Genomic DNA, 27,954 nt, shown 5'->3' with positions numbered 1-27,954 from the left:
CCAGGACGTTATGTAAGAGTGACTTCTACTTCTCCAGGGCCTGGGTTGGTCTGGTGTTTGTGGCTTCCTGAGAGACATGCATAGCCGAAGGCTAATCTGTGGCCAGTGCCTCTGGAGAATACTACTTCTTGCCACAAGGACTTATTTGATTACTAATTTAATTGATTTTTTTAAAAATGGACAAGAAAACACATCCTATTTTATGGAATAAAATGTAGCCCAACTCTAAAACTGAAAATAAAAGCAATTAAAACATTTAAAGTAAAAACATATTTTTTAAAAAGTTGGACTAAAACAAACAAACACACACACACACACACACACACACACACACACACACACACACAAAATGGTATGTTGCTACATATTACAATCCCAGCCTTTGGGAATGCTGAGCCAGGAGGCTGTGAGTTTAAAGCAGGCATGGCCTATCTACTTTGTAAGACTGCACCTTAAAGAAAAAACAGAAAAACAAAAACAAAAAAAGGAACCAAAAGGTGGAACAAGTATTTCTTGAAATTGGAATTAAACATACACTGAGGCATTCTTTGGGAAAAATATTAAAAATTGTTTTTCTCAAACACCGACTCTGGTATTTTACTTTTGGAAAGGCAATTAATTACAGATTTCACTGAATGCCAACTAGCACAGCATATTCTATTTATTAGTTATTATTGAGAAGCTACTGGGTAAGGTGAGAAGTGGGCAGGATTTAAGGCTTTGTTTTTTGAGGGCTCTTTGGTTGGTTTTGTGGGGGAGCTAAGGATGTAACCCAGGGCTTTATATTTGCTAAGCCCGTAACTTCCGTGTCGCCACAACCCAGCCTTTAAGATACATGAGAGATACTTGTAAGGGCCCTGGCTGTTCTGTCACATGGAGCCTAAAAACTGGTAGGGCTGCAAGGGCTGCCACATCTCCACTGTTACTCATTTGTGAGGTATGCTATTACTCCACCCCACCAACCCAAATTCAGTTACAATTCATATATAAGTGGGAAGCTTTTAATTTTTAAAAAAATTTTTGTTGTTGTTCTTTTTTCTTGTTCCTAACAATTTTCTTTGGACTCTTTTTTCAGTGTTGGGGGAAGGAAAACAGACACACACACACACACACATACACACACACACACACACACACACACACACACACATACACACACACACACACACACACACACACACACACACACACACACACACCCCAGGTCAATACATGTTCCATTACTTAATTCGACAGAAAACAATAGGCTGTTAAAGCTTTTATTTCCATATTAGAATAAAGAAAATAGCATTTATACACAAAGTCACTCCAAGAACTCATTTGAATACTAGAGATAAAGCCCTGCCATTTCAAAACAGGAAGTGACGTGTTTAAGAATATAGGATTTGGGGCTGAGGTGTTCAATGGTCAAGTGGTAGAAGGTTACCCAGCAATGTAAGACCCTAAAATGTAGATTTATTTCCTGTCAACACACACACATACACAAACACACAGAGACACAGAGACACAGACACACACACAAACACACACAGACACAGAGACAGACAGACAGACACACACACACAAAAACACACACATACATACATACACACACACACACACACACACACACACACACACACACACACACACCAAAAACATAGGAAAAATGTAAACAAAGAGAACAGAGTCTTGGAACTTGCATTAAGCATTGAGTTCCCCACTGGGTGTGGTGGTACCTGCTTGCCCTCCCAGGCCCTGAGGAAGGTGAAATGAGAGGATGTGAGTTAGTGTGGGCTACACAGTGGGATCCTGTCAGTAAGAAAAAGAGCTCAGGATGTAGTAGCTCAGTGGAGCGCACTTGCCTGGCACTCATAAAGTCCCATCTTTCATTACTCATCCCTCACAAATAACTTTGTGGTAGAGAAAACAAAACAAAATTACACACACTCACAAAAAAGCATTGATGTGGGGCTTAAGGGCTGAAATCCTTTGGGACCAATTCTAATTTGAATGCAGAGGTCTTTGACAGTACTTTGAAATTCCTGGTTTTTTTTTTTTTTAATATTTTAAAATAGCCTTAGTTAACCAGGGGCAGGGCAGATATCAATCCTCTAAACTATCTCCCATAGTGGGGTAGGCATGAGATCCCTGTCTCAATCCCATGCTATCTGCTTCCAATAACTTCTATCAAGCTACCTCCCATCCATAATCCCAAATACTTGCTCATGTTCTTCATCTGGGCCGAATTCTCCATCCATGCCGGCCATGTGCTTCTCCTCCACCTAACCCATGGAGGCCTTCCTCTCTTCCCTTCAGGTCTCCTCTCTTCTCCAGGTAGTCTTTCTTCTTCCCCGAATTCCTCTCTCTCTCTCTCTCTCTCTCTCTCTCTCTCTCTCTCTCTCTCTCTCTCTCTCTCTCTCTCTCTCTTCCTAGCCCCACCTATCTCCTGCCCTGCCCAGGTGGGATGGCTTTTTATTAAGCAAAAGGTAGGTCAGACAACAAGCAGTAATTAGCATCAAAATACATCAGATTATCCCCCCCTCCCCAACATCCCTAACATTTTTGTAACGATGCAGCTTAAGTTCATGGGTTGGGTTGATTTTTCCATGCTGAGTATAGCAGTTGGGTAAGGGAGGCTGAAGTTTGAAAGGGTAAAGTGCATAAGAAAATGGGAACTGGTTAGGAGACAGGGTGAGGGGCCTGATGGCGGGAGGGCTCAGAGTTTTAAACAGCTAAAAGAAAGTTAACAAAGCAGGGAAGTACAAGTTATATAGACCAGAGACCCTAAGGCATATTTAAAAATCCTAAAATGCTAATCTGTGCTTGGTCCAGAATTTGTCAAAAAGTTCTGACCAAACAGACCATCAGTGAGCCAAGAAAGGGCATCCTATATGTGTAAACACGTCAAGGTCATGTGGCAGGATTTGCTGCTGAAGAAAATGTCCTGTTTTCTTATTGGATCAAACACACTTTCAATGCCTAGGAGGTCCATTCTGAAGTTCTCAATTTGAAACTCCCAGAGAGTTTGTGTCCCAAAATAGTGGTGGAAGATGCATAAGACACATCTGGCAGTAGCCTAGGAGCCCAGCCACTTTCCCTTTCCTCCTCTTTCCCACCACCTTGTTCTGTGCATGCGCAGAAAGCCTTGCTCCACATTCCCAGGCCCACTAACCCCCTCCGAGCATCTGCTCCATCACCCCCACCCCACAGCTCTCATGGTTAGTCCTCACCAGCTATAGCATTTGGTCCAGTCTCACCTCCAGAAGATGACTTCATGGAGAGGTCACTCATCCGTGGCTGGGCTTGTACCATCTAGCCAAGGCAGAGTGAGGCTTACCTGGCCACACAGCAGTTGCTCCATGTCATCTCCTCAGCACCTTCACAATGTCCTTTATAGAGGGCCATTCAGAAGGCCCTCTGGGCTGAGGGCCTTGTGTTGAGGAGGAATGGTGCCTAGTCCCTGAGTTTGGTGCTACCAACTGCTTCTGCACTGTGCATTATTTTGTGTGACTCTGTGGAAGCAGGTTTTCTGATCCTGGAAGAAGGTCTTACAGAAATGTGGCTTTTCTTCTTTTTTAACCAATACACACACTCATAGTCTTAGGCCAGACTGTTTACAACAGTAGAGAAAATAAGAACTCACATAGTGAGAGAATGCATCCTATGAGCCTCCAAAGGAATGTGTTAAAATATCTCTTACTTAAATAGTGCAGGGAAAAAAAAGTATAGAACTTATAGTAAATGTCAACTTAAAAGCTCAAAAATATTCTACAATTAAAATCCAAAATAATACAGTAATGTTTGAATTGACTTGATAAATCTCCGTGATTATCAGCTTGGAGGCAGAATAGAAGGCAGAAGTAATATTTTCAAGAGAATTGCTGTCTATAATTCATTTGCTTTAACTTAGAATTTGAACTAGTTTTCTGGCAAGTTTAATTGGCTTTTCTGCCTTTTCTTGCATTTAATGCTAATTCTGGCTAATCTGTTTGGAATTGCATTAGTGTTGCAAATTCTAAATTACAGATGTGATCTCACCCATACACTATCCCGTGCTGTTCCAGTGTTTATTTTTACAGTATGAGTATTTCAGACTTTCCATGTGGGTGGAGTGATGTTATGTGAATGAAGGACCCGAAGACCATGTCATTCACAAATTCACTTCTCTCTTTTGACTTAGGAGCCAGCAGGTAGAGACTCATTTCCTCAGCTTTGCCCAGGCTGTCAGGGGAGCTGTTCTATTATCTGTTGAAGGTCGCTGGTTAGCAGACTATGCGAAAACAGACACTAGAAGTTAACTTGCTTAGATTATTTGCTGTGTGAGAGCATGGGCCGTGTACCTTCTCTCTCCTGCACTGACTACTTTGTTTTATTTGTTGAGCTATTGAAAACTCTAAAAATACACAAGAGCAACGGTTCCATTAGACTTCCTGGCCATAGTTAGGCTAAATTCTGTCTAGACCCAAACACTCTTGCTGGCAACTGTGCAGGTAGATTAAACAATAAGGTTCTAACTGTGGGATTTAAATGGACGTTAAGGCTACAATGTGTCACCCCTGCTTTGTGAACATTTTTAATTTCCCAAGAATCAGAATTTTTTAGTATCTCCATTGTTTATGTGATTTTTCTTTCTGTTTTAGTCCTGTTCACTTATGAACATTATAACAAAAGAGTGTTATACATATGTATATACATATGTGTATACATGTATATGTGTGTGCATATGTACACAATCACACATATATGCACAGATGTACATTTATGCTCATATATCTGCATACATAAATTATATGTACATATAGGTACATACATGTGTATATATATACATATGTATGTGCATGTTTGTGCCTGTGTGTATATGTACAGGTAGGTATATACATATATATACCCATGTGTGTTTGTGTGCATATATATTGTATATATGTGTGGCTAGTTGTACACATATCTGATGGTATATCTACATATATATGAGTAGGGTTATATGTATATGTAATAGCTAGTGAAGCATAAAACATAATCTGCAAATTAATGGTTGACTTAAAATGTTGATGTTTTGGATTATGTAAAGCCAAAGTGATTATTCTCAGAGAGTAAATTGCCTATGCAATTTTCTCACTGTGTAGCTCAGATTGGGCTGAATCTCTCAAGGCTCCTGCTTTAGCCCTGTGAGTGTGAGGCCCTCAATAGCACCATGTCCAGTACACAGCCAGTTTTTGATCTAGGACTGGAAAATATAAACTCAACGATCCTCACTGCATTTTTGCCTCTCTGCTTTTACGGTAGACACTCCCACCTCAGTAGCAAGAACATGCAGTGTTATTCATGTGTGCCTTAGCAGCATGGAGTGTACACTATATTTTTGAAAGACACTTGAATGTGCTTGTCATTTTGATGTCTGGTTTTCACAGTGTCTGTTCCAGTTGGGAGTCAGTAGATAAGAGCTCAGCTGCTGAGGGTGTGAGGGATTCAGAGAGGAAAGAGACAACTGGCAGTGAGACAGTTGCTGGCTTGTTTCATTATGTGGTGCTGGGGACTGAGCCCAAGGCCTTGGCCCTTTTGAGGCAAATGTTGTAGACAAGTCCCACTCCCAGCTGCACTGTCTGGCCCCATGTTCCACCACTGTGTCACTTCAGAGTGTTTGGAAAGAAGTGAGAACGTATCATAATGCTATACCACATTATTATGTACCAATTACTATTGGTATGCTTTACCAATATTATTATTATTGTTATTTTATTTTTACACTGTCTTAGGATAAGGATGTATAGTTCCGTGATAGAGCAGTTTCCTGCAATTCACAAAGTCCCACCTCCCACCCCCAAGCACTAAAATGAGCAGCTATGCAAAGGGCTGGAACTGTGACTCCATTGGCATGCACAAAGCTCTGGGTGCCAACCCCAGCCCCACTTAAAACCCAGGCACTGTGGCACATGCACGTGACCCCAGAACTCTAAAGTGGAGGCAGGAGGATCAGAACTTCCTCACCTAGGCAGTGATTATCAGGCCAGCCTGGGATATGTCAGACACTGTCTCCAAAACAAAAAGGACTGTATGGTAATTGCTCAGTCACAATAGCTATAACTCAACACGCCTTTGAGTCATCTCTAAACGCGTACTTCAGACTTTGTGTTTTAAATGAAACCCTAATTTAGGTAAACGAAAGTCCTCCTTTTACTAGTACCCTTGAAACAGGGCCTATGCTATAGAACCTAGAAAATATAAAACTGCCACTTGCAATAAATTGTCTTTACATATGCATGTGGGCTCTGGGAATGAAATCCAGGTCCTCAGTAAGAGTAGCCCATGTCCTTAACAATGTAAGAGGCCTTGTCCTTCCCTAGAAGCAAGTGATCTCAAGCGCTCTCCTCACACACACCTGCTTCTGAGGCACTCTCATACTGGAAGAAAGCAGTCACCCTGCCTCAGTTTTTCCAAGGATTCCCTCTAGACCTCTGCTGCGTCAGCCTGCTAGCTAGTAGTCTACCGTAGAGCATGCTGGAGCTCTAGGGGTTTCTGCCTGGCCCTCCAAGTCCCAGGGACTTTGTGGCTTAGTTCAATCCTGGCCACTTTGCCAAGGAGAATTTTTGCCCTGGTGTTGGACTTCTCAGGGAGCGAGGTGGATCTGGTCATTTATGTGCAGTTCCCTGGACTTTCCCCCAGCACCTGACACTATAATCAGCATTATCTGTTGACTGATGAAGAGGCCGGAGGCTGTTCTTTGATTACAAGATAAACTCAAACAAAGGAACCCGTACCTTTGTTGACTTGGGAATAGCTTTCCTTGTAGCTATGCCTCAGTTAGAAGCCAAGCCTTTTTTAAAAATGCTTTATCATTAGTTTCTTTGAGACAAAGTTTCACATCTAGCTGTCTTGTGAGCTTACAAAAATCCTCCTGCCCCAAATCCCAGCCACCTGAGAAGTTTTTAGGCACATTATTTCCAGAATTTCTTGTTGTTTTTGCTTTTGTGACAAAGGTTTGTTGGGTAGCTTTGAATTTGCAGTGATAGTTCTGTCCCCACTTTACCTGACTGGTGACAACTCAGACATTATCAGGTACAGCCTCATTGAATGCTTTAAGGCAAAGTGGTGTCAATAAAACTTTATGCGTTGTGGCTTTGGAAGTGCTTGTTTTTCTATAATGAAGCAATTCTCTTTCTTCCAACCTTAGCTGTAGATAAACAGAGTTGGAACAGACAAGAATGTCTACCAGAAAGACCCGAGAAAGCAAGAAGTCAGGAGAGTAGGGTTGTCAGGGGCCTCTGCTGGTGTGTGTGACTTCCAGTTGATGAAGGAAAAAGATGTGGGTGAGACACAGAAGAAAACAAACACACTCTGTCGAAAGTCAAGGTGTGGGGCTGTGGGTGTGGCTCAGCGGTAGAGTCCTTGCCTCTTCAACTTGAGGTCTTGAGTTCTATCCCAAGCACAGTCAGTCAGTTAATCAACCAATCAATGGGAAACAGGCACATTTCGAAGCATGGGTCAGGCTTGTTCTACTTTCTTGGTGAAACCCAGAGTCAAGGAACAGGTTTCTGATTTATTACTTAATAAACCTAGATAGATTCTTAGGAATTAAAGGCCTTTTAACCACCATCTGATGAACTGAATTAATCCATTTTCAAACATTATCATGAAATACCAACAGTTCTGGTCACTGGCACTCATGCAAACAATATAGTAATCTCACCTAAAAGCAAATGAGGTGAAGAATTCTGGTGAAGAATTTGGAGCTGAAGTGCATCTCGGTCCGTTTGTTAATTTGGTACTAGAGATGGAACCCAGGCCCTCATACACTCATGATTTCCCATGGAGTTCACCCCCAGTCTCTAAGATTGCAACCAGTAGATGTGATAGTAAGGCTTAGTTTTTATGGTTAAAATAATAAATTTGGAACCGTAACCACTTTAATCGTACAACACAGGGACAGTGTCAACTGTGTTCACCTGGCTGAGTGAGTAGTAGATCCTCAGAGGTCCATCTGTGACCCTGACACTTTGTGCACTTGACAAAACTCCTTCTGTCCACCTGCCACCAGCCCTCGGCAACTGCACTCATCTTTCTGGTTCTATGAGTGGGCACATGTAGACACAGAACACAAGCATAACCAGTAGCCAAGAGGACCAGCAATATTAATTTTCTGGCCCTAGGGATGGAACACAGGACCTTGTAGATAGTAAGCAAGTGTTTTACCCTTGAGCTAAATCCTGAGCTTCAGTGTGTGTCTATTTTTGTGTCTAGTATCCTGAAAGTCCATCCATGACATGTGGTATATTCCAGAACTTTTTTTTTTGAAAACCAAGTAACATTCAATTGTGTATATGTAGCATAGAAAAAAATTCGTTCATATCTTGATGGACATTTAATATGTACCCACATTCTGGCTGCTTAATGATGAATATGCAGTTGAGTATGCAAATATTTGCACAAGATGCCACTTTCTGATCTGAAGGCTGAGACCAGAGGATCCAATTATTCAATGCCTACCTGGCTGCATAGCTTCTTCAAGACTGCCTTGGGAAAGTTAGGCAGATCCTGTGCCAAGATGGAGCATGTAGATTGGTTACAGTGCACCTGCCTGACATATGTAAGACTCCGAGTCAATCTCCAGTTCCAACCCCCAGAATGTATTTTTAATCTGTTTGAATATGTATCAAAGGCAGGGATGGCTACCTCAGGTGTAACTATATTTCTTATAGGTTTTTTGAGGATCATCTTTACTGTCTTCCACTCCACCCTGCCTCCTCCCTGAAACATACACATCATCTTGAACACTTGTTATTTCTTATTTATTTTATTTTGGGTCTTTTTTTTTTTTTTAACTTTGAAGTGATTGTTTAAATGTCTTTGAGTAATTTCGTGTGTGCCCAAATTTAAAGTTTGTTTTGTTTTGTTTTTATTTTTCGCCTCTTTGGATTCACTCACAGGCAGTCTACATAGGGGTCAGTTTCCTGAGTTCAGTACTATGTTTTTATGCTAGTTACTTATGATGTATTCATTGATTTGTGATAGTAATAAACTACAGGTGGTTATGAGCTGCTTGACATGGTTGCCAGGAGCTTAACTCAGATCCTCAGATGTGCTTTTAGGTGGAGCCCACATGTCCGTTGCTGATACTGAATATATTAGTTTTTACCGTGTTCCCATGTTGTTTTTACTGCTTCTCATAATCTTGATTCTTTGTCACCCCAGGAGAATAGGGCCTCCCATCACTATACACTTTCCTGATACAGAATCTGAAGGCTCGGGAGCAAGTGGGTCTCAGAAAAATCAGACCCCGCAGTCATGACACTGCCTTGTACATTTCAGAGGTCTTTAAAGAACTGATTAATTTTAGACTGTATTTTTCTTGAGAGATTGTAGTCGGTGAACACTTTTTTTCCCCATTAAGTTGTTAAAATAAAATGAAAGTCAGGAATTAAGAATAGTACAAAAGTTATGATTAGATAATATTAAGGGTTTTTAGAAAGGAGATGTTCAGGCTTAAGGCTTAAAAATACCCAGTGTTTTATCACTCATTTTCAGAAATCCCGTAAGTTTAAAGCTGGAACGCTCAATCCTGCTCTGTCACAACTGGGTTTTCTGTCTCTGTCCCTTGAGCTTTCCTGTGCTGCCCTTTATTTCCGCACCTGGCTTGGCTAGTGCCAGGCTGACCATGAAATATGTGTCCTTGTGCACTGTGTGTTACACATGTCTATTAGCTCTCAAGGGAAAGTGTGTCTTCACTTCCTTTCCTTTCCTTCCTTCCTTCCTTCCTTCCTTCCTTTCTTTTTCCTTTTTGGTATTTTAGACAAAGTCTTACTATAGCTCAGGGTGGCCTGAAAACGTGGAGCAGTCTCTCTGCCTCAGCTTTCCCAGGGACAAGGCTCTAGACTAGCTCTCCTCTGGTGTTTTGTGATTGGTTGGTATTTAGCTATGTATTTATTGGTGTGAGGGTGTGTGTGTGGAGGGGTGTTGTGTCTGTATGTTTCTGCGTGTGTGTGTGTGTGTGTGTGTGTGTGTGTGTGTGTGTGTGTGTCTGTGTGTGAATATGTATGTGTGTGTGTATGTGTGTTTGTGCATAAGCCACAGTACACATATAGGGGTCAGTAGACAGCTTTTAGAAATAATTTCTCTCCAACATGTGAGTTTCTAGGGATAAAATTTAGGCCATCAGGCTTAGCAGCAAGTCCCTCTGCCCACTGAGCTTTCTATATGGTCCTCTCCTCAGGTTTTGATGTGAGGGTGACAGTCTACTTATACAAACTCTCAAGCGCAGCATCAGGCAGCCCAGAACTTGTGTCTTTTCTCTTTCTTGTTTTCTAATAATGACTATGACTCTGGAGGAGGAGAACTTTCAATTCTTATCATGTTCTGTGGCATCGATTCTGGACTTATGTTTGGTTTATCTAGCTAATTTTTGGAAAGAACATTTTAATACACTTCTGTAAAGTTGTCTGTGGGGAATCCTCCTGTAGCTAGGCCGACCTTGAACTCGAACTCGGTGTGCGGGTGAACTTCTGGTCCTCTACCCTTCACCTCCCAAGAGGTGGGATTACAGGTGTATCCCTGCAGACCTGCTGCAGTGTAGCTCAGGGCCGTGCCCAGGCTAAGTAAGCACTCCTCCAAACGAGCTCCAGCCTCGGCCTGTGGCTTAGATGTTAGGCTCAGATTCTGAACATTCCTTCCCAGCAAATCTGGACACATCCCACATTGCACTCTGATGAGCACTCTATGCGCCCTACTCACTTGGTTCCCATTGGAGGGAGGCCTGAGAGAAACGAGGGCTCATGGGAATGGGAGCACACACCCACATGCATTTGTGTAGGCCAGAGGTCCACATCTGGTGCCTGTATCACTGCATCTATCACCGAGCCTGAATTCTGCTGAGTGACTAGAGCCTCCTGTGCCCATCTCTGCACACTGGGACCACAGGGAGAGGCCTCCACGCCTGTGGAGTAGGGATGTGGATTTAGTCCCTCATGCTTGGACAGCGAACCCTTTCCCACTGGGCTGCTCCCCTAGCCCATCTTCTCATTAAACCTTTAAGTTTTAGAAGCTGGACATGTGTCCTTGCTTACAGCTTTCAGGAAAAAAGATGATGCTGGATATGGGACAGAGAACATTTAGAGTTATGGTCAGCTCAGGTGTGATGTTTCCTGTGGCACTGGTGACATTTCTATAGGGACTTCTTTGACTTTATTCTTACCCTTATAGAAACTTAAAAACTGAGGTAAGGGCTAGGGGTAGACCACTGGAAGAGTACTTGCCTAGCAAATGTAAGAGCCTGGGTTTTGCCTCATTTTCATTTTTGAGACAGGATATTACAGTATAGCCCAGGCTAGCCTCAAACTCAGGATCCCCCTGCCTCAGGCTCCAAAGTGCTGGAAGACTATGCACGTACACCACACGTATATTCAGCAAGTACATTTTTGTTTGACCATTCACCATGCCCTTTAATACAGTTTAGAGCATGCCCCAGTGACTATGGAGGCCCTCCTCCCCTTAGTGAACAATGGCTTTGCTCTGGGATCTCCTCACTGCTTTGTGTACAATCTGACACCCGTTGCGTTGGTGACTTGCTCTGTTTGGTTTCTGTGGAATTAAACTGGCCACAGACCATGGTGGCACCGAGACTAGATGAGGGATTTCTTCCTGAGGTGTTGAGAGATTCCTCTCTCTCTAAAAGCAACCCTATCCCACCTCACAGCTGCCCTGGTCCCAAAAGGCTGACAACAGCAGAAGACAATGCCAGGATCCACCCTCGCCCTCTCATTCCCAGGCTCCCGTATCAGGCTTCTAAACGTCCTTTCTGTCCAACAACTGTCACAATAACAAGGGATACACAAAGAAACCACACAGCCATCAGGGCAAGGCCAGTGCATTTCTACTCTGAATGAGAGTCAGTAATGACTTTTAAAAGATCACAGTTAAGCAGGACTGCCTTGTCCTTAAGAATGTAGGCTGTGGAGCAAATCTTTCTGTGTTCAAAACCTGCCTTGGGCACTTGCGAGCCTTGTGATTCTGGGTGTGTAACCTAGTCCTGGGGCTTAGAGCTCCCATCAGCGCAATAGGTGTTCCTGTGTGCCCATGGCATCCACGGGTAAGTGGCACCATTGGTGTCTGTGGCTATGGTCCTTTGTGCTGGCACCTGAAATTTAAGAGTGCCTTTAGAAATCACTGGGACAGATGTCAAGATATCTTGCAAAGGGATAAATAAGTGTGCAGCCTTCCCTCTGTGGGCTGTGAGGTGAGAGGGCTCAAACAACTGGACTGTAACATCTCCTTGAAGAGAACTTGTAAGCAATATACTCAGTATGTGATTTCATTAGTATGTATCTTTTTGTTTATTTGGTTGGTTTTTTCAAGACATGGTTTCTCTGTATAGCCTTGGCTGTCCTGGACTCACTTTGAAGACCAGGCTTGCCTCGAACTCAGAGAGATCCCTGTGCCTCCATGAGTGCTGGGATTACAGGCATACACCAACATGCCCGGCTTACTATATATCTTTTTTAAAATTTAATTTTAATATTATTAATTTATTCAGATTACAACTCAATTGTTGTCCCATCACTAGTATCCTCCCATTCCTCCCTCCCTTCTGCTTTCACCCTATTCCCCTCTCCGAAGTCTATGACCGAGGGGGACCTCCTCCCCCACTATATGGTCATAGGCTATTAAGTCTCACCTTGGTAGCCTGCTTATTCTTTCTTTGAGTGCCATTAGGCCTCCTCACCAAGGGGAGGTGGTCAACTATGGAGCACCAGAGTTCATATCAAAGTCGGTTCCTGCTCTCCACATAACATAACCAACATCAAAAAAAAAATATCTCTCAACATCAATGGTCTCAAATGTCCAATAAAAAGACACAGACTAACTGAATGGACACATAAACAAGATCCAACATTCTTCTACATTCAAGAAACACATCTCACCCACAAGGACAGACATTATCTCAAAGTAAAAGGCTTGAAAAAAATATACCAAGCCAATGGTCACAAGAAGCAAGCTGGTGTAGCCATTTTAATATCTAATAAAATAGACTTCCAACCAAAATTAATCAAAAATGATGAGGAAGGACACTTCATATTCATCAAAGGTAAAATCAACCAAGAGGACATCACAATTCTGAACATCTATGCTCCAAATACAAGGGCACCCACATTTGTAAAAGAACTATTAAAAAAGCATAAACCACACATCGATCTCCACACATTAATAGTGGTAGACTTCAACACCCCATTTTTACTGAAGGATAGATCATTGAAACAGAAACGAAGCTGAGAAATAACATTATTAACCAACACCATGAACCCAATGGATCTAACAGATATTTATAGAACTTTTCACCCAAACACAAAGGATTATACCTTCTTCTCAGCACCCCTTGGAACCTTCTCCAAAGTAGATCACATAGTAGGTCACAAAGCAAGCCTCAACAGATACAAGAAGATTGAAATAATTCCTTTTATCCTATATATCTTTTAAAACATTACCCCTTTGTGTTCTCTTTTTTAAAATGTTATATTCACATGTATATTTTAAAACATATATACATGTAGATATTATAGGCTAGGATCCACATGAGGAGATCATATGATCAGTTTTCTTTCAAAACATAAACACACACACACACACTCTCTCTCTCTCTCTCTCTCTCTCTCTCTCTCTCTCTCTCTCTCTCTCTCTCTCTCTCTTTCTCCCCCCCTCTCTGTGTGTTTGTATGTGTCTGTCATCTGTCTGTCTGTCTTTCTCTCTCTCTCTCTCTCTGACTGTCTTATTGCTGTCGAATTTTTTTTCTTGATGAACAATTGAGTCCTAAACTCTAAAATGGAACAATAGAGAATCCCTAAAAATGCACACCCGGTAGCTAGTGTTACTGTGCTGGTAGCCTAACTCCTTAGAAGAAAGAGGCAAGAGATTCATTCACTTGAGCCCAAGGGCAACTGGGAAGCATATTAAGATTCTGTCTTGAAAACAAGATATTAACAAACAGTGAGTGTGCCCTCTGGTCTGTTGGCTTCACTGTACACAGTCCCAGGATGTCTCTGTCCTAAGGGAATGCAGAGCTGGGATGGAGGGGCAGTTCACAGACACAGAATCAAGCTGGGTGAGGGCCAAGGAAGAGCTCTCACTCTTTGCTTTTTCCCTCTTGTCTCCTCTTCTCCCCTCACTTGTTGCTGCCCACACACTTTGCTAATGATGGATGTCCAATGGTCACATGCAATTCTTGCAGCTTCTCTGAAGTCACAAAGCCTCGTGGTCAGTTAAATTTTAAAGAATTACAGCAATAAAGGAATAATCATTTTAGGAAAGCTGAGGCAAAGTTTATCTTATTTAAATTGGAAGAAAACAAAGGTCAAATAATTTGCTCTCATTTAATAGCGTTTGGTTCCAGCTAATTAAATCTCGTTCTATAGAAAGGATAAAGGCATGTTTTTTGGTTTTGTTTGTTTTGCACACTCAGGTTTTGTACACCCAGGTTGGCCTTAAACTCAGCTCCCCGTGTGGGCTGAGGATGACCTTGAGTTTCTTATCTTCCTGTCTATACCTTCGGACTGCTGCGGGGCTTTCTGGCGTGTGTCACCCTGCCGGACTTATTCTGGCCTGAGGATTGAACTCAGGCCTTCAGCCATGCCAGGCTAGCACTTTCCAAACTCTGGCTCACCACGCCACCTGCTTGTGGTTCTCTCTAGACTCTTCTTTAAGGCATGTTTCATTCCCATCTGGGAACTAAGCCTGTACTTCCGATCCCAAATGCAGCCATGTGTGCTCTCCGGCCACTGTGACTTGTATGTTCAGTGCAGACTTGAGCTCGGATCCTGGGGACAGAGAGCTGGGTGTGACCCAGGGAAGGGGAAGGAGATCCAGAGAAGCAAGCGGGAGGAGGAACGCGCAACAAGAGTTCCTGGGGCTTCCTTGCGAGCCACCCTAGCTGAAAAGAGGCTCAGGTCCAGTGAGAGGCCCTGTCTCAAGAAAATCAGTGGGGAGCAATGTCCTCCACTGTGCACCCCCACATCTGTGTACATGTGACTGCTCCCCCAAACTTCCATGTGCAACGATGTAATCGTGTCATTTAAAAAGCTATAGACAGGTAATAAAGAAAAGACCCCATATTGTAAAAATCTCAGCTATAGATGGTAGTGGTATTGTTTTCTGTTTTCTGTGAAATGAACGGAAAATAGCTAGAAACAACAAGAAAATTAAAAGTAAGCAATTAAAAACCAAAGAAAATCTTCTCATGTTAAAAATGGGTAAAAAACTTTGATATTGCACAATGAAGGTTTTTTTTTCCCTTTCTTTTTCTATGTTTTAGGGTGTTTAAAACAAAACTGCTACTGATTATTGCCTTGTGCTCCATAATTGAATGCCAAAGCAAATCCCATTATTTTAAAAATCACTTAATATTGCAGAACAATTGGCTAAGCCCCACTTGTAGTGCCCCGCGGGTCATCTATAGCCATTTGGTTTTGTTAATAAAATTAAAACAAGTAGGGGAAACAGATATAGTGGCTTTAGAATTAGCTTTATCATGATGACGTGAGAGCAACAGAAAAAGCGCGCTAACTTAGGAGTTCTGAATGCAAGTGCAGGGTTACCCTGTGAGAGTGATGTGAATCAGAGTAAAAACTTGACATATATTTTTATTTTGAGATGCCAAGTTAACTCCCGCCATTCAGCTCTTTCACTGCCAAAGGTAAAAGTGCATTAAGTGACTGAAAGGAATCTACAAATTATCTGCTGGCACTCTAGGCTGGATCTGTGCACACACCCTGTTATTCCAACCGCCGGAAAGCTGCAAGATTCTATTAAGCAGTAAGTGAGAAAATTATATTGCCTTCAAACTAATTGTACAAAAGACTCTGAACTAAGTCACGAGAGCCCGGGACTTTGTGCAAGGCTGCCAGGGGGTGTTCCAGATCGCTCTGTCACTCCTGTCTGCCTGGCTCCGGGACCCCAAGCTTCCATGTGGACCCTACTCTTGCAGCAGTGTGCATTTCCCCAGATATCGACAAGATGGGGAAATTCCAGCCATGTCCTAAGTAACCGCCCAACTCAGTGCCCACCCAGTGCCATCTGACAAATGTGTCCCAGAAAATCACGAGCTATAATCTATGAAAACTCATTGTCTGCAATGAGAATGCCATGCTGGCAACAATGCCGTCTGCTGTCTCCTGGCTGAATTATCCAGAAAAAATGTTCCAGATACCCAAATAGATTAGATTAGAAGTTTTAAAAATCTCTCTCTCTCTCTCTCTCTCTCTCTCTTTCTTCCTCCCTCTCTCTCTCTCTCTTCCTCCTTCTCTCTGTCTCTCTCTTATCTATCTATCTATCTATCTATCTATCTATCTATCTATCTATCTAGTTTTGTCTAGTTTCTACTTTTAGTGACTTGGAGAAAAACAAGTGCCCATTGAGAGGCTGTGGTCCGATGGGGGAAGAAAGTCTTTGAACCATTACCAAAGTGTCTGCTACATTGTTATCTGGGTAATTGGGGTGTCACATTTTTAATATAAAATGCCTCTTTCTAATTGACTCCTAAAAGCAACAGGGAAGGTATTTGAAGGGTAAAATCGCAGTAGCCCGTAACACCGATCAAAGATGCAGATGGCTGGGTGACCACAGACAACAACAGCGATCCGAGGAGCTCCATGGGAGGCCCTGAAAATGAGGTTTCCCTCTAGCAAATAACTTATTTAGAGTGAGCCTGATTTGTTTTTCCAAATATAAACCAGAGTTACTTAGTGAGATCAAGGTTATCATCTCCCTATGTTAAGACCTTAAGATAGAATGTTCCCCGATCATTGTGAACAGTTTCTAGTCACCTGAATTGAATATATATGTATGTTATATAATACACATACATACATGCATATAAAATGTAGGGCCGCTTTGTGAGAAAGAATATTTTTAATAAAGGCTCATCCTATCCCAGGCTGAACTTGACCCTCTGACCCTCCTGCCTCCCACTTCAGAGTGCTAGGCTTTAAGCCTGGGCCACTAACGGTTTTTAAGTGGTGCTGGCATTGAATCCAGGGTTACTACATACTAAGGAAGCATTCTCCCAGCTGAGCTACAGTCCCAGCCCCGTGGAAGCTGTTATAATGATGGCTTCGCATTTCCTCTCGCTTTGGGGAGAATCCTTTAGACTGTTGTCTTTACTGACTCATTCTTCTTAGTATAGTTCAGACATTTTTTCCTGTGTGAAGAAGTCACTGATATCTTAAGCATAGTCTCTGTCTGTGTGCGCGCGCTCGCGCGTGCGTGCGTGCATGTGTGTGTGTGTGTGTGTGTGTGTGTGTGTGTGTGTGTGTGTGTGTGTGTGCATTTTTACATGTTCCCACGCAGAACAGAGGTCAACCTTGGGCATCACTCCTCAGACACCGTCCATTGTTAATTCTTTTGCAACAAGTTTACTTACGGACCTGTGACTTGCCAACTAGGTCAGACTGGCTGGCCAGTGTGCTCTGGAGATCTGCCTGTCATTGCATCTCCTGTTCTGGGATTACAAGCAGAGGCTACAGCCACACCTTGCCTCCCTCTCCTGAGTCACCTCAGGCATTGGTTGGAGATGTTTGCACTTCCTAAGAACTGGCTCCTGTCCTCCACTGTCTTCCTGTCTAGTGGGTATCGTGCATATGCAAAGGGCTAACAAAATGCGACCTGTCTGGATTAGATGGCAGTGCCTCAGAAGATAGGCATCCCAGAAGTCATTTCCTGCTAGAATGGTCTGAGAAGTTTTCATAAATGATTGGAACGGAATTGGAGTTGAACACTGAGTCTTGGAAATAATTTTAAGAAGAAAAGAGGGGCAGAAATAGATCACTCTCAGAGGGGAGTCTTGAAGGACATGCAGCAAAAAAAAATGAATAAATCAAATTGGCTGCATCTGGAAGTTCATGTAAGGTAATAATTGTAATATTGCTGGAGAAGTAGATGAGAGTTAGATTGGGAGAGGACCTTGTCATAGTTGGATAGCTTAGATTTAATTCAGAAGGGCAGCAGTAATGTGTGTGTGTGTGTGTGTGTGTGTGTGTGTGTGTGTGTGTATGTGTGTGTGTGTGTGCGCGCGCATATGTGTGTGCACATATGTGTGATGCTGGGTGTCAAGCATAAAACCTTAAACATGCTAGGCAAGTGTTCTTATTTTATTTTTAACTTATCTTATACTTAGTTCAGGGTCCTCCGTGCCTCATCTTCCCACGTGCTGGGATTTATAGCTGTGAACACCAAGCTTAGTTCATTTATTTTACATTAGGTAGAGATGTGATCAAAGCAGCCACAGGAAAACAGTGCAAATGGCACCCGTCCCAGACTAAGGAGAGGAGGCTGGAGGCTGGTGACCAGGAAGTGCACCTGGACAGGTCCAGCTGGGAGCTTGCTTCTGCCTGACAAAGTCCCCGTCAAAGTATCCCTTGCCACGAAGGATGAGAATATACTCTCCACAGATGAACGAAAAGACAGCGAGCACTCGTGGGTAGCAGGACTATGTACCACTGAGTTGATGGGCTGAAAGCCCATGTCCCTCTGGGAAACTGAACCATGCATTATATCACACTAGTTTTAAAGACCTGAAACGGTCAGAAACGATGGTTGACAAGCATGTTTCCCCAAGCTTTGTAACTATTGTTTGGTCCTCTCTAAGAGGCAAAATGCTGGAGTTTCCCTTGAAATAAAATGGAGAAGATCACAGAGAATGTAAAGATCTTGCAGCCGAACAGCAAACCACCAGCTCTCAGTCAGGGTGGGAGCCACTCGGGAGGCCAAGGCAGGATGGCGATTTTCAGGCCAGTCTGAGGAGCTTTAGGGAAACTGTTTCAAAAGAAAATTCAAAGTAAAAAACAGGGTTGGGGATTACAGCTCAGTGCTAGCCTAGTGTACTTCTGCAAGGCCCCAGGTTCTAGCCGCAGAACCACACCAAAAGTAAAAGCACAAACCGACAAGCAAAATTATAGCAAGCACTCTTTTGATACAGATTAGATTTCTGGGGACCTCTGAAAGAAACCTCTCAGATTCCAAATCTCTTTGTTCTGAGCTTTGTCCAAGCCAGTGTTCACGTACCTTACTGTTGCCTGTCTCCGTTACCACCACCACCACCACCAGCATCAGCACCACCACCAGCATCATCATCACCACCATCGTCATCATCATCATCACCATCATCATCATCACCATCATTTCATTATTCTTGCCTGTGTTTGTATGTGTGTGTTCTTCCGCTCTGGTAGTCAGGGATGAAACTTAAGTTTTCAGGCCTACAGTTTTTACTGCTGAAATATTTTGCCTGTCCTTTTCCTGAGTAATATTTTTTCTTTAAAATGTTTATTAATTAATACAAGGAGAGTAAAAACCAGTGCTCCCATGTGGGGAGCAGTGGGCGATGATGTAGAGTCAGCTGTTCCTTCTGTCATCACGAGGTCCCAGGGCCTGAGGTCATATGCTCAGCCTTACGCAGCTGCACTTTCCCGGATGACCTGTCTCGCCAGCCCCTAGTGATATTTCTGAAAAAGGCGATGGTGAATATCCCTGTGAATGCAGTTGATATCATTTCTATTATCTACCCTCATTTTAAAAGTAGTTGCTTTGAATTAGAATGCTAATTTAGCCAGTCAATTTACTTCAAGTTATAACGCTCAAGACTTTTTTTTTTTAAGTCATGCATACTTAACCAATTTTCTGTAGTTCCAAGTGGCTAGGTATCACTTCCTGGTGAATTAGCAGTTGGCGAGTAGTGGAGTCTCTGAACAGTCCTGCAAAGCACTAATGTGATATTTAATGAGGACACATCAGTCCACAGAAAGGTAGTCAATATAAATCAGTGTTTACAAAGTGTGATTAACTCTGAAATATTTCATCAATGCTGTGGTCCCAGGCAGCCTGCTATGCTAATTACTTGGATCTGCGCATGTTTCAGGGGACTCGATGGACCCTGAGTACAGCAAGCGTGGAACAGCAAAATTGCAATTATGCCCGGACCGTCTCCTATGACAATTTATGCATTCGGTGCAATGACCTCCCCCTTCCCAAGAGGGCAATAAACAGGATGCATTTTCATTAGGTTACTAATGCACTTAATCACGAGGGGAAAGGGTTAGGAAGTAGCCGGAGACCTTCAAGCACTCTGCGAAGGGGCTGAGAGTCAAGACAGCCTTTATTTTTCAAGGCAGCTCCTTTACAAGGCTGTGGCCGCCTAGAGCACACTCCACACAGTTCATTGTCTCAGAGAAACACTGGAAGTTTAGATCTTCCGGATACATGTTTTGTATTTCAGATTGCTATGTACTGCTGAGAAGTGGTAAACATACAGTCTACTATTAAAAATATAACCCTGAATAGTTTGTTGCTATCACAGTTCCATGGTGTCTGGGATTAATTATGCAAATACAAGCACCGAGAAGGTGGTAATGTCGATGGCAGCCGTTATCCCTGCATCCTCACCCTCAGCATCCTCACCACGAGCATCATCCTGGGAAGCCGCGCCTGGCCAGGCTCGCAGGAAGAGCTGTGACACTGTTGTCTTGCATGCCAGGTGCTTACAGCAATGCTCCACATTAAACTCTGGATCGCTGAGCCGTGTGAGGTTTATGCAACCAGTAGGCTACACAGCTTGTCTTAAAGTATGTGTCACCATGGACCGGAACTGACAAAACCGGGATCCACATAGGATGTTTTGTTTATATGTTTTATCTTTTAAGATTTAGTTATTTTATTTTATGTGTGCCTGTGTCAACCTGCTTGGCTATATGTGCCAGCAGGGTCCAGCAGACAGCACTGCCTCCTCTGAAACTGGAGTTGCTGTCAGTTATGAGAAGCCCCAGGTGGGTGCTGTGAATCGAACCTGGGTCCTCGGCAAGAGCAGCGAGTGCTCTTAGCCACAGGTCCATCTCTCCAGTCTCTGGGGTGTATGTGTTTATGAACATAGACTGCTTAAGGATCTCCTGTAGAAGATGCACTTTCTGTGGGTCTGCTTTGCTCAGTGGCTGTTTGTTGCCACCATTCCGGTGCTCCTTGTAGCAGTCTTCCAGAAAACTGATAGAAAGGAAACCTTGAAGTAGATTATTATATTAAGAGGCTAAAATCACCTTTTTTTGTCCTTTTGGAAAACAGAGTCTCACTATGTATCCCTGGCTGTCTTACTCTGTAGACCAAACTGCTTTGGTCTTGTGGCAATCCTCCTGCCTCAGGATTCTCTGGGTGTGCTAAATTATGTCCCGCTGCTTGCACAGAGGTTTGTTGTGGTGGGGCTACGGGAGCATATCCAGGGTCCTGCCACATGCCACATGGGGGTACCAGAGTTAACTGTTGCTTCAGGATGCCTCCCTCTCTCCTAACCCACCAGTCTGACGGCCTCTTTCCCTCACACTCTGTGCTGTAGGTAACATAGAATACAGCTGCCCGGCCACGAACGAGTGTGAGATCACAAAGCGCAGACGCAAATCCTGCCAGGCCTGCCGCTTCATGAAGTGTCTCAAAGTGGGCATGCTGAAGGAAGGTGAGTGGCTCTGCTCCGAGCCTTGTGCTCTGGGTTTTGTGGGCTGCAAGGGGGTGTGTGGGGCATCAAAACAGGGATGAAGGCCAGTTCCATGGAAACCTGGAAAGGGTGGGGCAGTAGGTACCTCGAACCTGATGGCAGGGTACTAATGCCTCCTGGCTAGCAGCTTGACACCAACGCTAAGGTAGGACCCCATTGTCCCCCACTGTGCTTCCCAGCCTGGGCCTTTGATCTCTACAACTTACAGAGGGAAGAAGATGGAGGTAAAGCAAGTTATTCACAGGCACCGCCCCTCCCGCCTTCTCACTTTCTTTAAACTTATTTTGGGTTTAAGGACATCTTTATGTGACAGACTGGGCGTCCTGCCTCAACACTGTCATGGCCTGGCATGCCTGTGGTCGGGGAAGGTATCCACGGAAGGTGACAGCAGTGAATGGGGATTCTGGGCCAAGCACACTGCCTGAGCTTCTGTACTTGATCATTTCCACACCAGGACGAGAACCCATTGGCTGCAGAGGGCACTGCTATTCCACGCGTGTCAGATGCCCTGACATATTTGTATAGTTCAGCTTATTTAGACAGTAATAATTCAGCTTGGAGATAGATACAGTAAAATTAAGAAAAATTCCTTTTCTTTGAGAAACCTACCTTTAGGAGTTTACAAAAAAATAAATCTGTAGATGCATATTTTGTAGATGAACATTTTACACGTGTAAATGGACTTGGACTTATCGATTTCTTTGTATTAAAAGAAAGCCCATCAGAATTTAAAGTGAATATGATGTTTTCATAAAGCACCAAGATGGACATGTGGTCATAGAAGGAAGTCTAAAATTAAAATTAGGTTAATTATATATATAAAAATGTAGATTCTGCTATACCAGAATTTATATATTGTCACTTCAGATCCCCTATCCCTCAACTTTTTGTTTTACATTTTATTAGCATATATGCAAATGGTAATTCTACAAGTTTTATGATGACTCCCGCCCCCCACTGCTGAGTTACTAAATTGTGTAGTTGCACCTGCTCTGTGCCTAACGAAGACCTTCTCCATGGATGACATCACAGGAGAATGAGTCCACAGCCTGGACACAGGACCATGGAGTTCCTGTCCTGGTCATCTGGCCTGTGTTTGTCTATGGCTCAGGTTTTTCCGTCTCATCTTCAGCTTGGCACTTTCCTTGGAAAACAGATGTCAGCAAACAAACCTGTAACTTTAAAGTGTTGCAGGAAAGTGACCAAGGTAGGATGTCAAGCAGAAAAATAAAGGAAGGGGATGTGTAATAATATGATTATATATACACCACGTATTATATACGAATATGAGCAGTAAAAGAGAGACCCCACCCGGAGGAAGAATGGCAGCAGACCCACACGGGTGGGCGACATAAGCACAGGGCTGAGGAAGGAGGGATTCGTGAAGACTGGTCAACACTGGGGATAACAATGAGGGCCATGCACATCTCAGTTTGTGGCCGTTGGTCCCATTTCACAGGTAACCTGTGTTTGGGTCCCAATCCGTCTGCTAAATTTCCATGTGACTCCCCCCCACGCCGGACACCGTTCCAGGCTCCTGCGGCACACAGTTCCTTGGTTGCTGGTAAACATGTATATGAAGTTGCCCAAAGGATGATTTTTGACAAGGCTGATCATGACCAAAAGGCAAGCCCACCTAGCTTAAGTACAAACCAGTTTCCAGTGAGTGGTTCTCAACTCCCCACAGCTCTTCCCTTTAATACAGTTTTGCATAAAATTACTTTCTTTGCTACTCCATAACCGTAATTTTGTTGCTGTTATGAACCATAATGCAAATATCTGTGTTCTGATGGTCTTAGGTGACCCCTGTGAAAGGTCATAAGAGTTTCGACCCCCAGGTTGAGAACCACAGCTTGAGGTTCTGATGATGGCTTATTTTAAGGTGACTGGTTTTGCTTAGCCAATGGCTTAAGCCCTCTGGCAAAGTAGCATACAGAAATTAATTCATAGGGTAGACTACCCTCTCCCTGTGCTGCAGAAAATCTCATAAAAAATATAACTGAGAATATTGTAAATGATGGGTTTTGGCCTTGATCATATTTATATGACCATCTGATTGAAAATATTCAAACTGAACTTGCGCTCAAAACAAAAAGGATAGTGAGGGCGTCACAAGCTCCTGAAAACTGAAGCATCATTACCTGTAAAAAGCAACTCATTCGTCTAAATGTAATGAAAGTCACCTACCAACGGAAACCCTGTGTGAGTGAGTAAACCTCCGGGTGCCGACTTTGTTTCCAAACAGTGACGCACATAGAGACACGCCTCCGTTTTTTAGGGAGCTGGGAGTTTTTGATTAGTTTGATTCCAATACCGTAATTTACTCATTTGATTGCTGTTTCAAGTTTAAAGATGAACAGGGACCCGTCTTTTTTCTTAGATCGTGTCTCTCGCAGGGTCCAGGAGAGGATCTGAAGGGAGCTGAGCGTGAAGGCAGCCGTGCGAGCTGCGTTTAATTAACCATCATCGCGCAGAGTAAATCGGGCCGTGCTTATCTGCGGTTCGCACCTCTTCAGCACTTGTTATCAGGCCTTTAGAGGATGTTTTTTCAAGGGGAGTGCTGCCACACTCAAATAATAATTTATTTCCCTTCTGCTTCCTTATGAACACTTGGGTGGCAAAACGCCATTCCTCTGGGCCCGTTACCCTGCTCTCCGGAAGCAGAGACGGGACGGGTGTGAGTAAATATGGAATGTGGTTCTCTTTTCTTTTATGCTTAAAGAATACCGTGAAATACTGCACTGCACCCTGCATATAAATGCACAATTATACTCGGGCATCTCCGTGGCTCAAGGCTCGCTCCCTAAGCCTGGAGAGGGTGATACTGTCTTAAACGTATCTTTATGGATGTGCAGGGATTTGAGTCCCGTGCAGTATGTCAGAGACCATGGAGTAGTAAATCTATTCAAATGTAAACCTGTTCAATTCAATTACCAGTCCATAATAAAATTTGCTCCTACAACCCCCGTGTTGACCACAGTAGTGCATACAGGCGGATGGCACAGCGGGTCTGGAAATTGACAGGCAAAATCTAGTTAAACAAAAAACAACATTAGTTCTCAAATCTGAGACAAAATCAGATTTCAACAGCCTGGATGGAAGCCTTCTTCCTTTAACAGGTATCTTTCATTCAATTTGCCAAGTGTCCATAAAGTGCACCTGAGCGGCGTGAAGGAGGTTTTCTTTAAGAAGGAGGCTTGTAGAAAAAAAACGAGGCCTTGACTGTTTTAAAAAATGATAATTCTTAGTCATCCTGACTGGCGTGTCTACTAATTGAGGTGTGTCCCTGTGAGAAGATAGCTCTGTGGGTAAACCAAGCCACAGGAATAAATGCAGTAACTACTGTCTCCACATAAGCCAGCCCAGAAATATATCTAAGTGAACTAGGCTTGGTGCTTGAGATCAGATTTTTTTAAAATTTCTTTTATTATTATTATTTTTCCGTAATCATGTGGCCAGAGGAGGGAATAAGAGCCCTGGAGCTGAGGTTATTGGTGGTGGCAAGGTGTCCATTGTGGGAGCTGCGGGACTGAACTCGGGTGCTTAGGAAGGGCAGCAAGTACTCTTCATTGCTGACCCATCGCTCCAGCCCCCATATTAGAATTCTTGAATCAAATAGTAGTTGCCAGTTGAAGAAGCTGGGGAGATGGCTCAGTCAGAGAGATGCCTACCCTGCAAACACAAGGGTCCCTCCAGCATCCGCCAGAGCAGGCATCCCAGAGGCCTGTAAGCCTGGAACTGGTGAGAGTCAGACAGGGAGATTCCCTAGGCTTCGCTGGCCAGTCAGCCCTGTCAGTAGTTGAATTCCAGATTTGATGAGATACCCTGCCTCTGTGTGTGTGTGTGAGTGTGTGACACTGTGTGTGTACATGTGTGCATGTGTGTGCATGTGTGTGTACATGTGTGAGTGTGTGTGCTCATGTGCATGTGTGTGTGGGTGTGCATGTGTGTGTGTGTGTGTATGTGTGTGTGAGTGTACGTGTGTGAAGAGATGATTCAGTAAGGCAGGTGCCATTGACCTCTAGCACCCACACACACATAAGCACCCACTGTTTGTGTTCTCTCATATATACATATATATGCATGCATACATGGGTGGGCACATATGCAAACACACATACACATGAATATGTGCATACCTCACAAAGGAACACCCCCTCCCCTGCACACATAGGAGCATACTCATTCACACCAAAAATAGTTACCAGTTGAAATAAACAAAACGGTTCCAGTTAACATTTGTGTTGGGAAGAAGAAATAGTCACACAATAACAGAACTTAAAGAAGTGACACTGAGCAAATCCTACTGTGTCTGCACCGCCCAGCATACTAACAACACTTGTCGCTCGCTGCTCTCCTGTGCAGTAACTGTCCTGATGGGGCAGGATTATCTTTAGAGTATTTTCCAGTAGTGTATGTCAGGGAAACACATCTCAGAGTTCCCCTCCCTCCCTCCCTCCCTCCCTTCTCTCTTTCTCTTCCCCCTCCCCACTTTGAAATTTCTTATTTGTAGGGAAAAAAAGGAATACCCACTCCCAAAAATAAATCTGGTCAAGATGTATTTTTATATAGAACCATTTCCTTGGTCATGTAAATGCTATTTCAGTGTACGGTGGATTGCTTTCTCCTTGTTGAACACAAAAAGCCTTTCCAAAAAAGCTAAAATAATTTTGCAAAGGTATAGAATCCACTGGACAAAGACTTGAAGGGAATTTTACTGTTATTGGCACCAAGGCTTTCACAGACATCAAATGGGGGAGATTGCTTATTTGTTTTTTGTGATTCTTGTTTAAAGTTTTTGTTTCCTTTTTTTTTTTTGAGACAAAGTCTCAATAAATTGCCTGACTGTCCTAGAACTTACTTCGTAGATGGAACTGACATCGAACTCATGACATCTTCCTGTTTCCAACTCCTGTGCTGAGATTATAGCCTGTCAGCCTGTGTTTTTTCTTACTCTTACATTTTGTTCAGCATATTCCCTAGCTATGCCAAGGTCCATGCAAAGTGAATGAAAATGAATGAATGAATGAATGAATGAGGCAACACAGAGGACTGGTTTCGATATTTCATTCCAAAAGAGTATGTTTTCTTCTTAAGATTAAAAAAAAAATAACAACAACAACAAACTTTTAGGTGTGGGTATGGTTGCACATGTCTGTAGTCTCAGAACTTGGGAGACACAAGCAGGAGGATAAATTCAGGGCTGGCATAGGCTATGTTAGACCCAGTTTCAAAAAACCAAAAGCAATACAAAAAAATCTCAGAAAACCAGCTGCTGAAGCTTAAACCATCAGGTTCAGCATCTGGGTTGTGGATATTGAGGAAGATTCTTCCAGGGCTCCATGTACAGCTTAGCTCATCTGCTTTCTAGATTCTTCCCTCAGCTCTGCAACAAAAAAAGGACCAAATATTCCCTGCCTGCCAAGCCCTGTGACCCAGAGTACAGTGCAGACCCTGGTCACCTGCTGTTGCCAGAGACAGTAGGGGTCAGACTCTAGCCTGGGTCAGAGGGACCTAGAGTCAAGGGATTGCGTTTGAATGTGCACCTGGGTTTGTTTCCTGGCTGGGAGGTGAGTTATGACACTGTGCTGAAGACTCGCTGGGTTTTGTCTGTTAAGGTTCTCAGAATGAGCAAGAGTTTCAGAGCTCGGTGAACACAGTCTGAGCTGTGGTAAGCAGGACCTGGATTCTGGGCATCATGTGTTTATGTGCGTGTGTATGTGTTTCTGTGCATGGTGTGTGTATGTGTATATGTGCACCCATAAGGACCTGGTGCAAGATCCAGCTGTAAGTACAAAGTGTGTCCTATGTGCTGGCATCAGTGGCTTTCAGAGCGCTCTCCTATGATTTTCATAACAGAACATCTGTAAGTGAATTTTTGCTTAAACATTCATGAGAAAACTTAGCCTTTATTTGTCCTCAGATCAAACACAGAGCAAAAAATAACCTGAATATTGTTCAAGGCCTGTATGATTGGTGTATGTGTGTGGGGGTGTTTTAGTATGTGTGTAGGTGTGCATGGATGCATATGCATGCTGGCGCATATGGAGGCCCTACATTAACCTCTGGAACCCCCTCAATTACTCTGCTGCATCTTCTTTTTTAAAATATTTATTAATTTATTCATATTACATCTCAGTTGTTAGCCCATCCCTTGTATCCTCCCATTCCTCCCTCCCTCCCGTTTCCCCCCCTACTCCCTTCCCCTATGTCTGTGACTGAGGGGGACCTCCTCCCCCTGTATATGCTCACAGGGTATCGAGTTTCTTCTTGGTGACCTATTATCCTTCCTCTGAGTGCCATCAGGCCTCCCCATCCAAGGGACATGGTCCAATATGGGGCACCCGAGTTTGTGTGAAAGTCAGATCTCCTTCTCCACTTAACGGTGGAGAATGTCCTGTCCATCGGCTAGACTGGGTAGGGGTTCGAGGTTGACTGCCTATATTTTCCTTGGCTGGTGCCATAGT

At 43.4% G+C, this 27,954-nt stretch overlaps 1 protein-coding gene across 14 annotated transcripts in view; it reads left to right on the top strand.

The window, feature by feature from the left end:
• Window positions 1-27,954, top strand: part of ESRRG (estrogen related receptor gamma) — a 604,250-nt gene that overhangs the window by 434,358 nt on the left and 141,938 nt on the right. For all 14 annotated transcript variants that reach the window (XM_084773293.1, XM_084773294.1, XM_084773292.1 and 11 more), the window contains one exon: window positions 21,332-21,448. In XM_084773293.1, the coding sequence (XP_084629419.1) occupies window positions 21,332-21,448 (117 nt within the window). The remainder of the gene's footprint in view (window positions 1-21,331; window positions 21,449-27,954) is intronic.

This window comes from Acomys minous (assembly GCF_964271855.1).
Source record: "Acomys minous genome assembly, chromosome: 1".
Classification (NCBI taxonomy): Eukaryota; Metazoa; Chordata; class Mammalia; order Rodentia; family Muridae; genus Acomys; species Acomys minous.
Note: the sequence above shows the minus strand (reverse complement) of the source record. Positions and strands in the feature narration are given on the sequence as shown.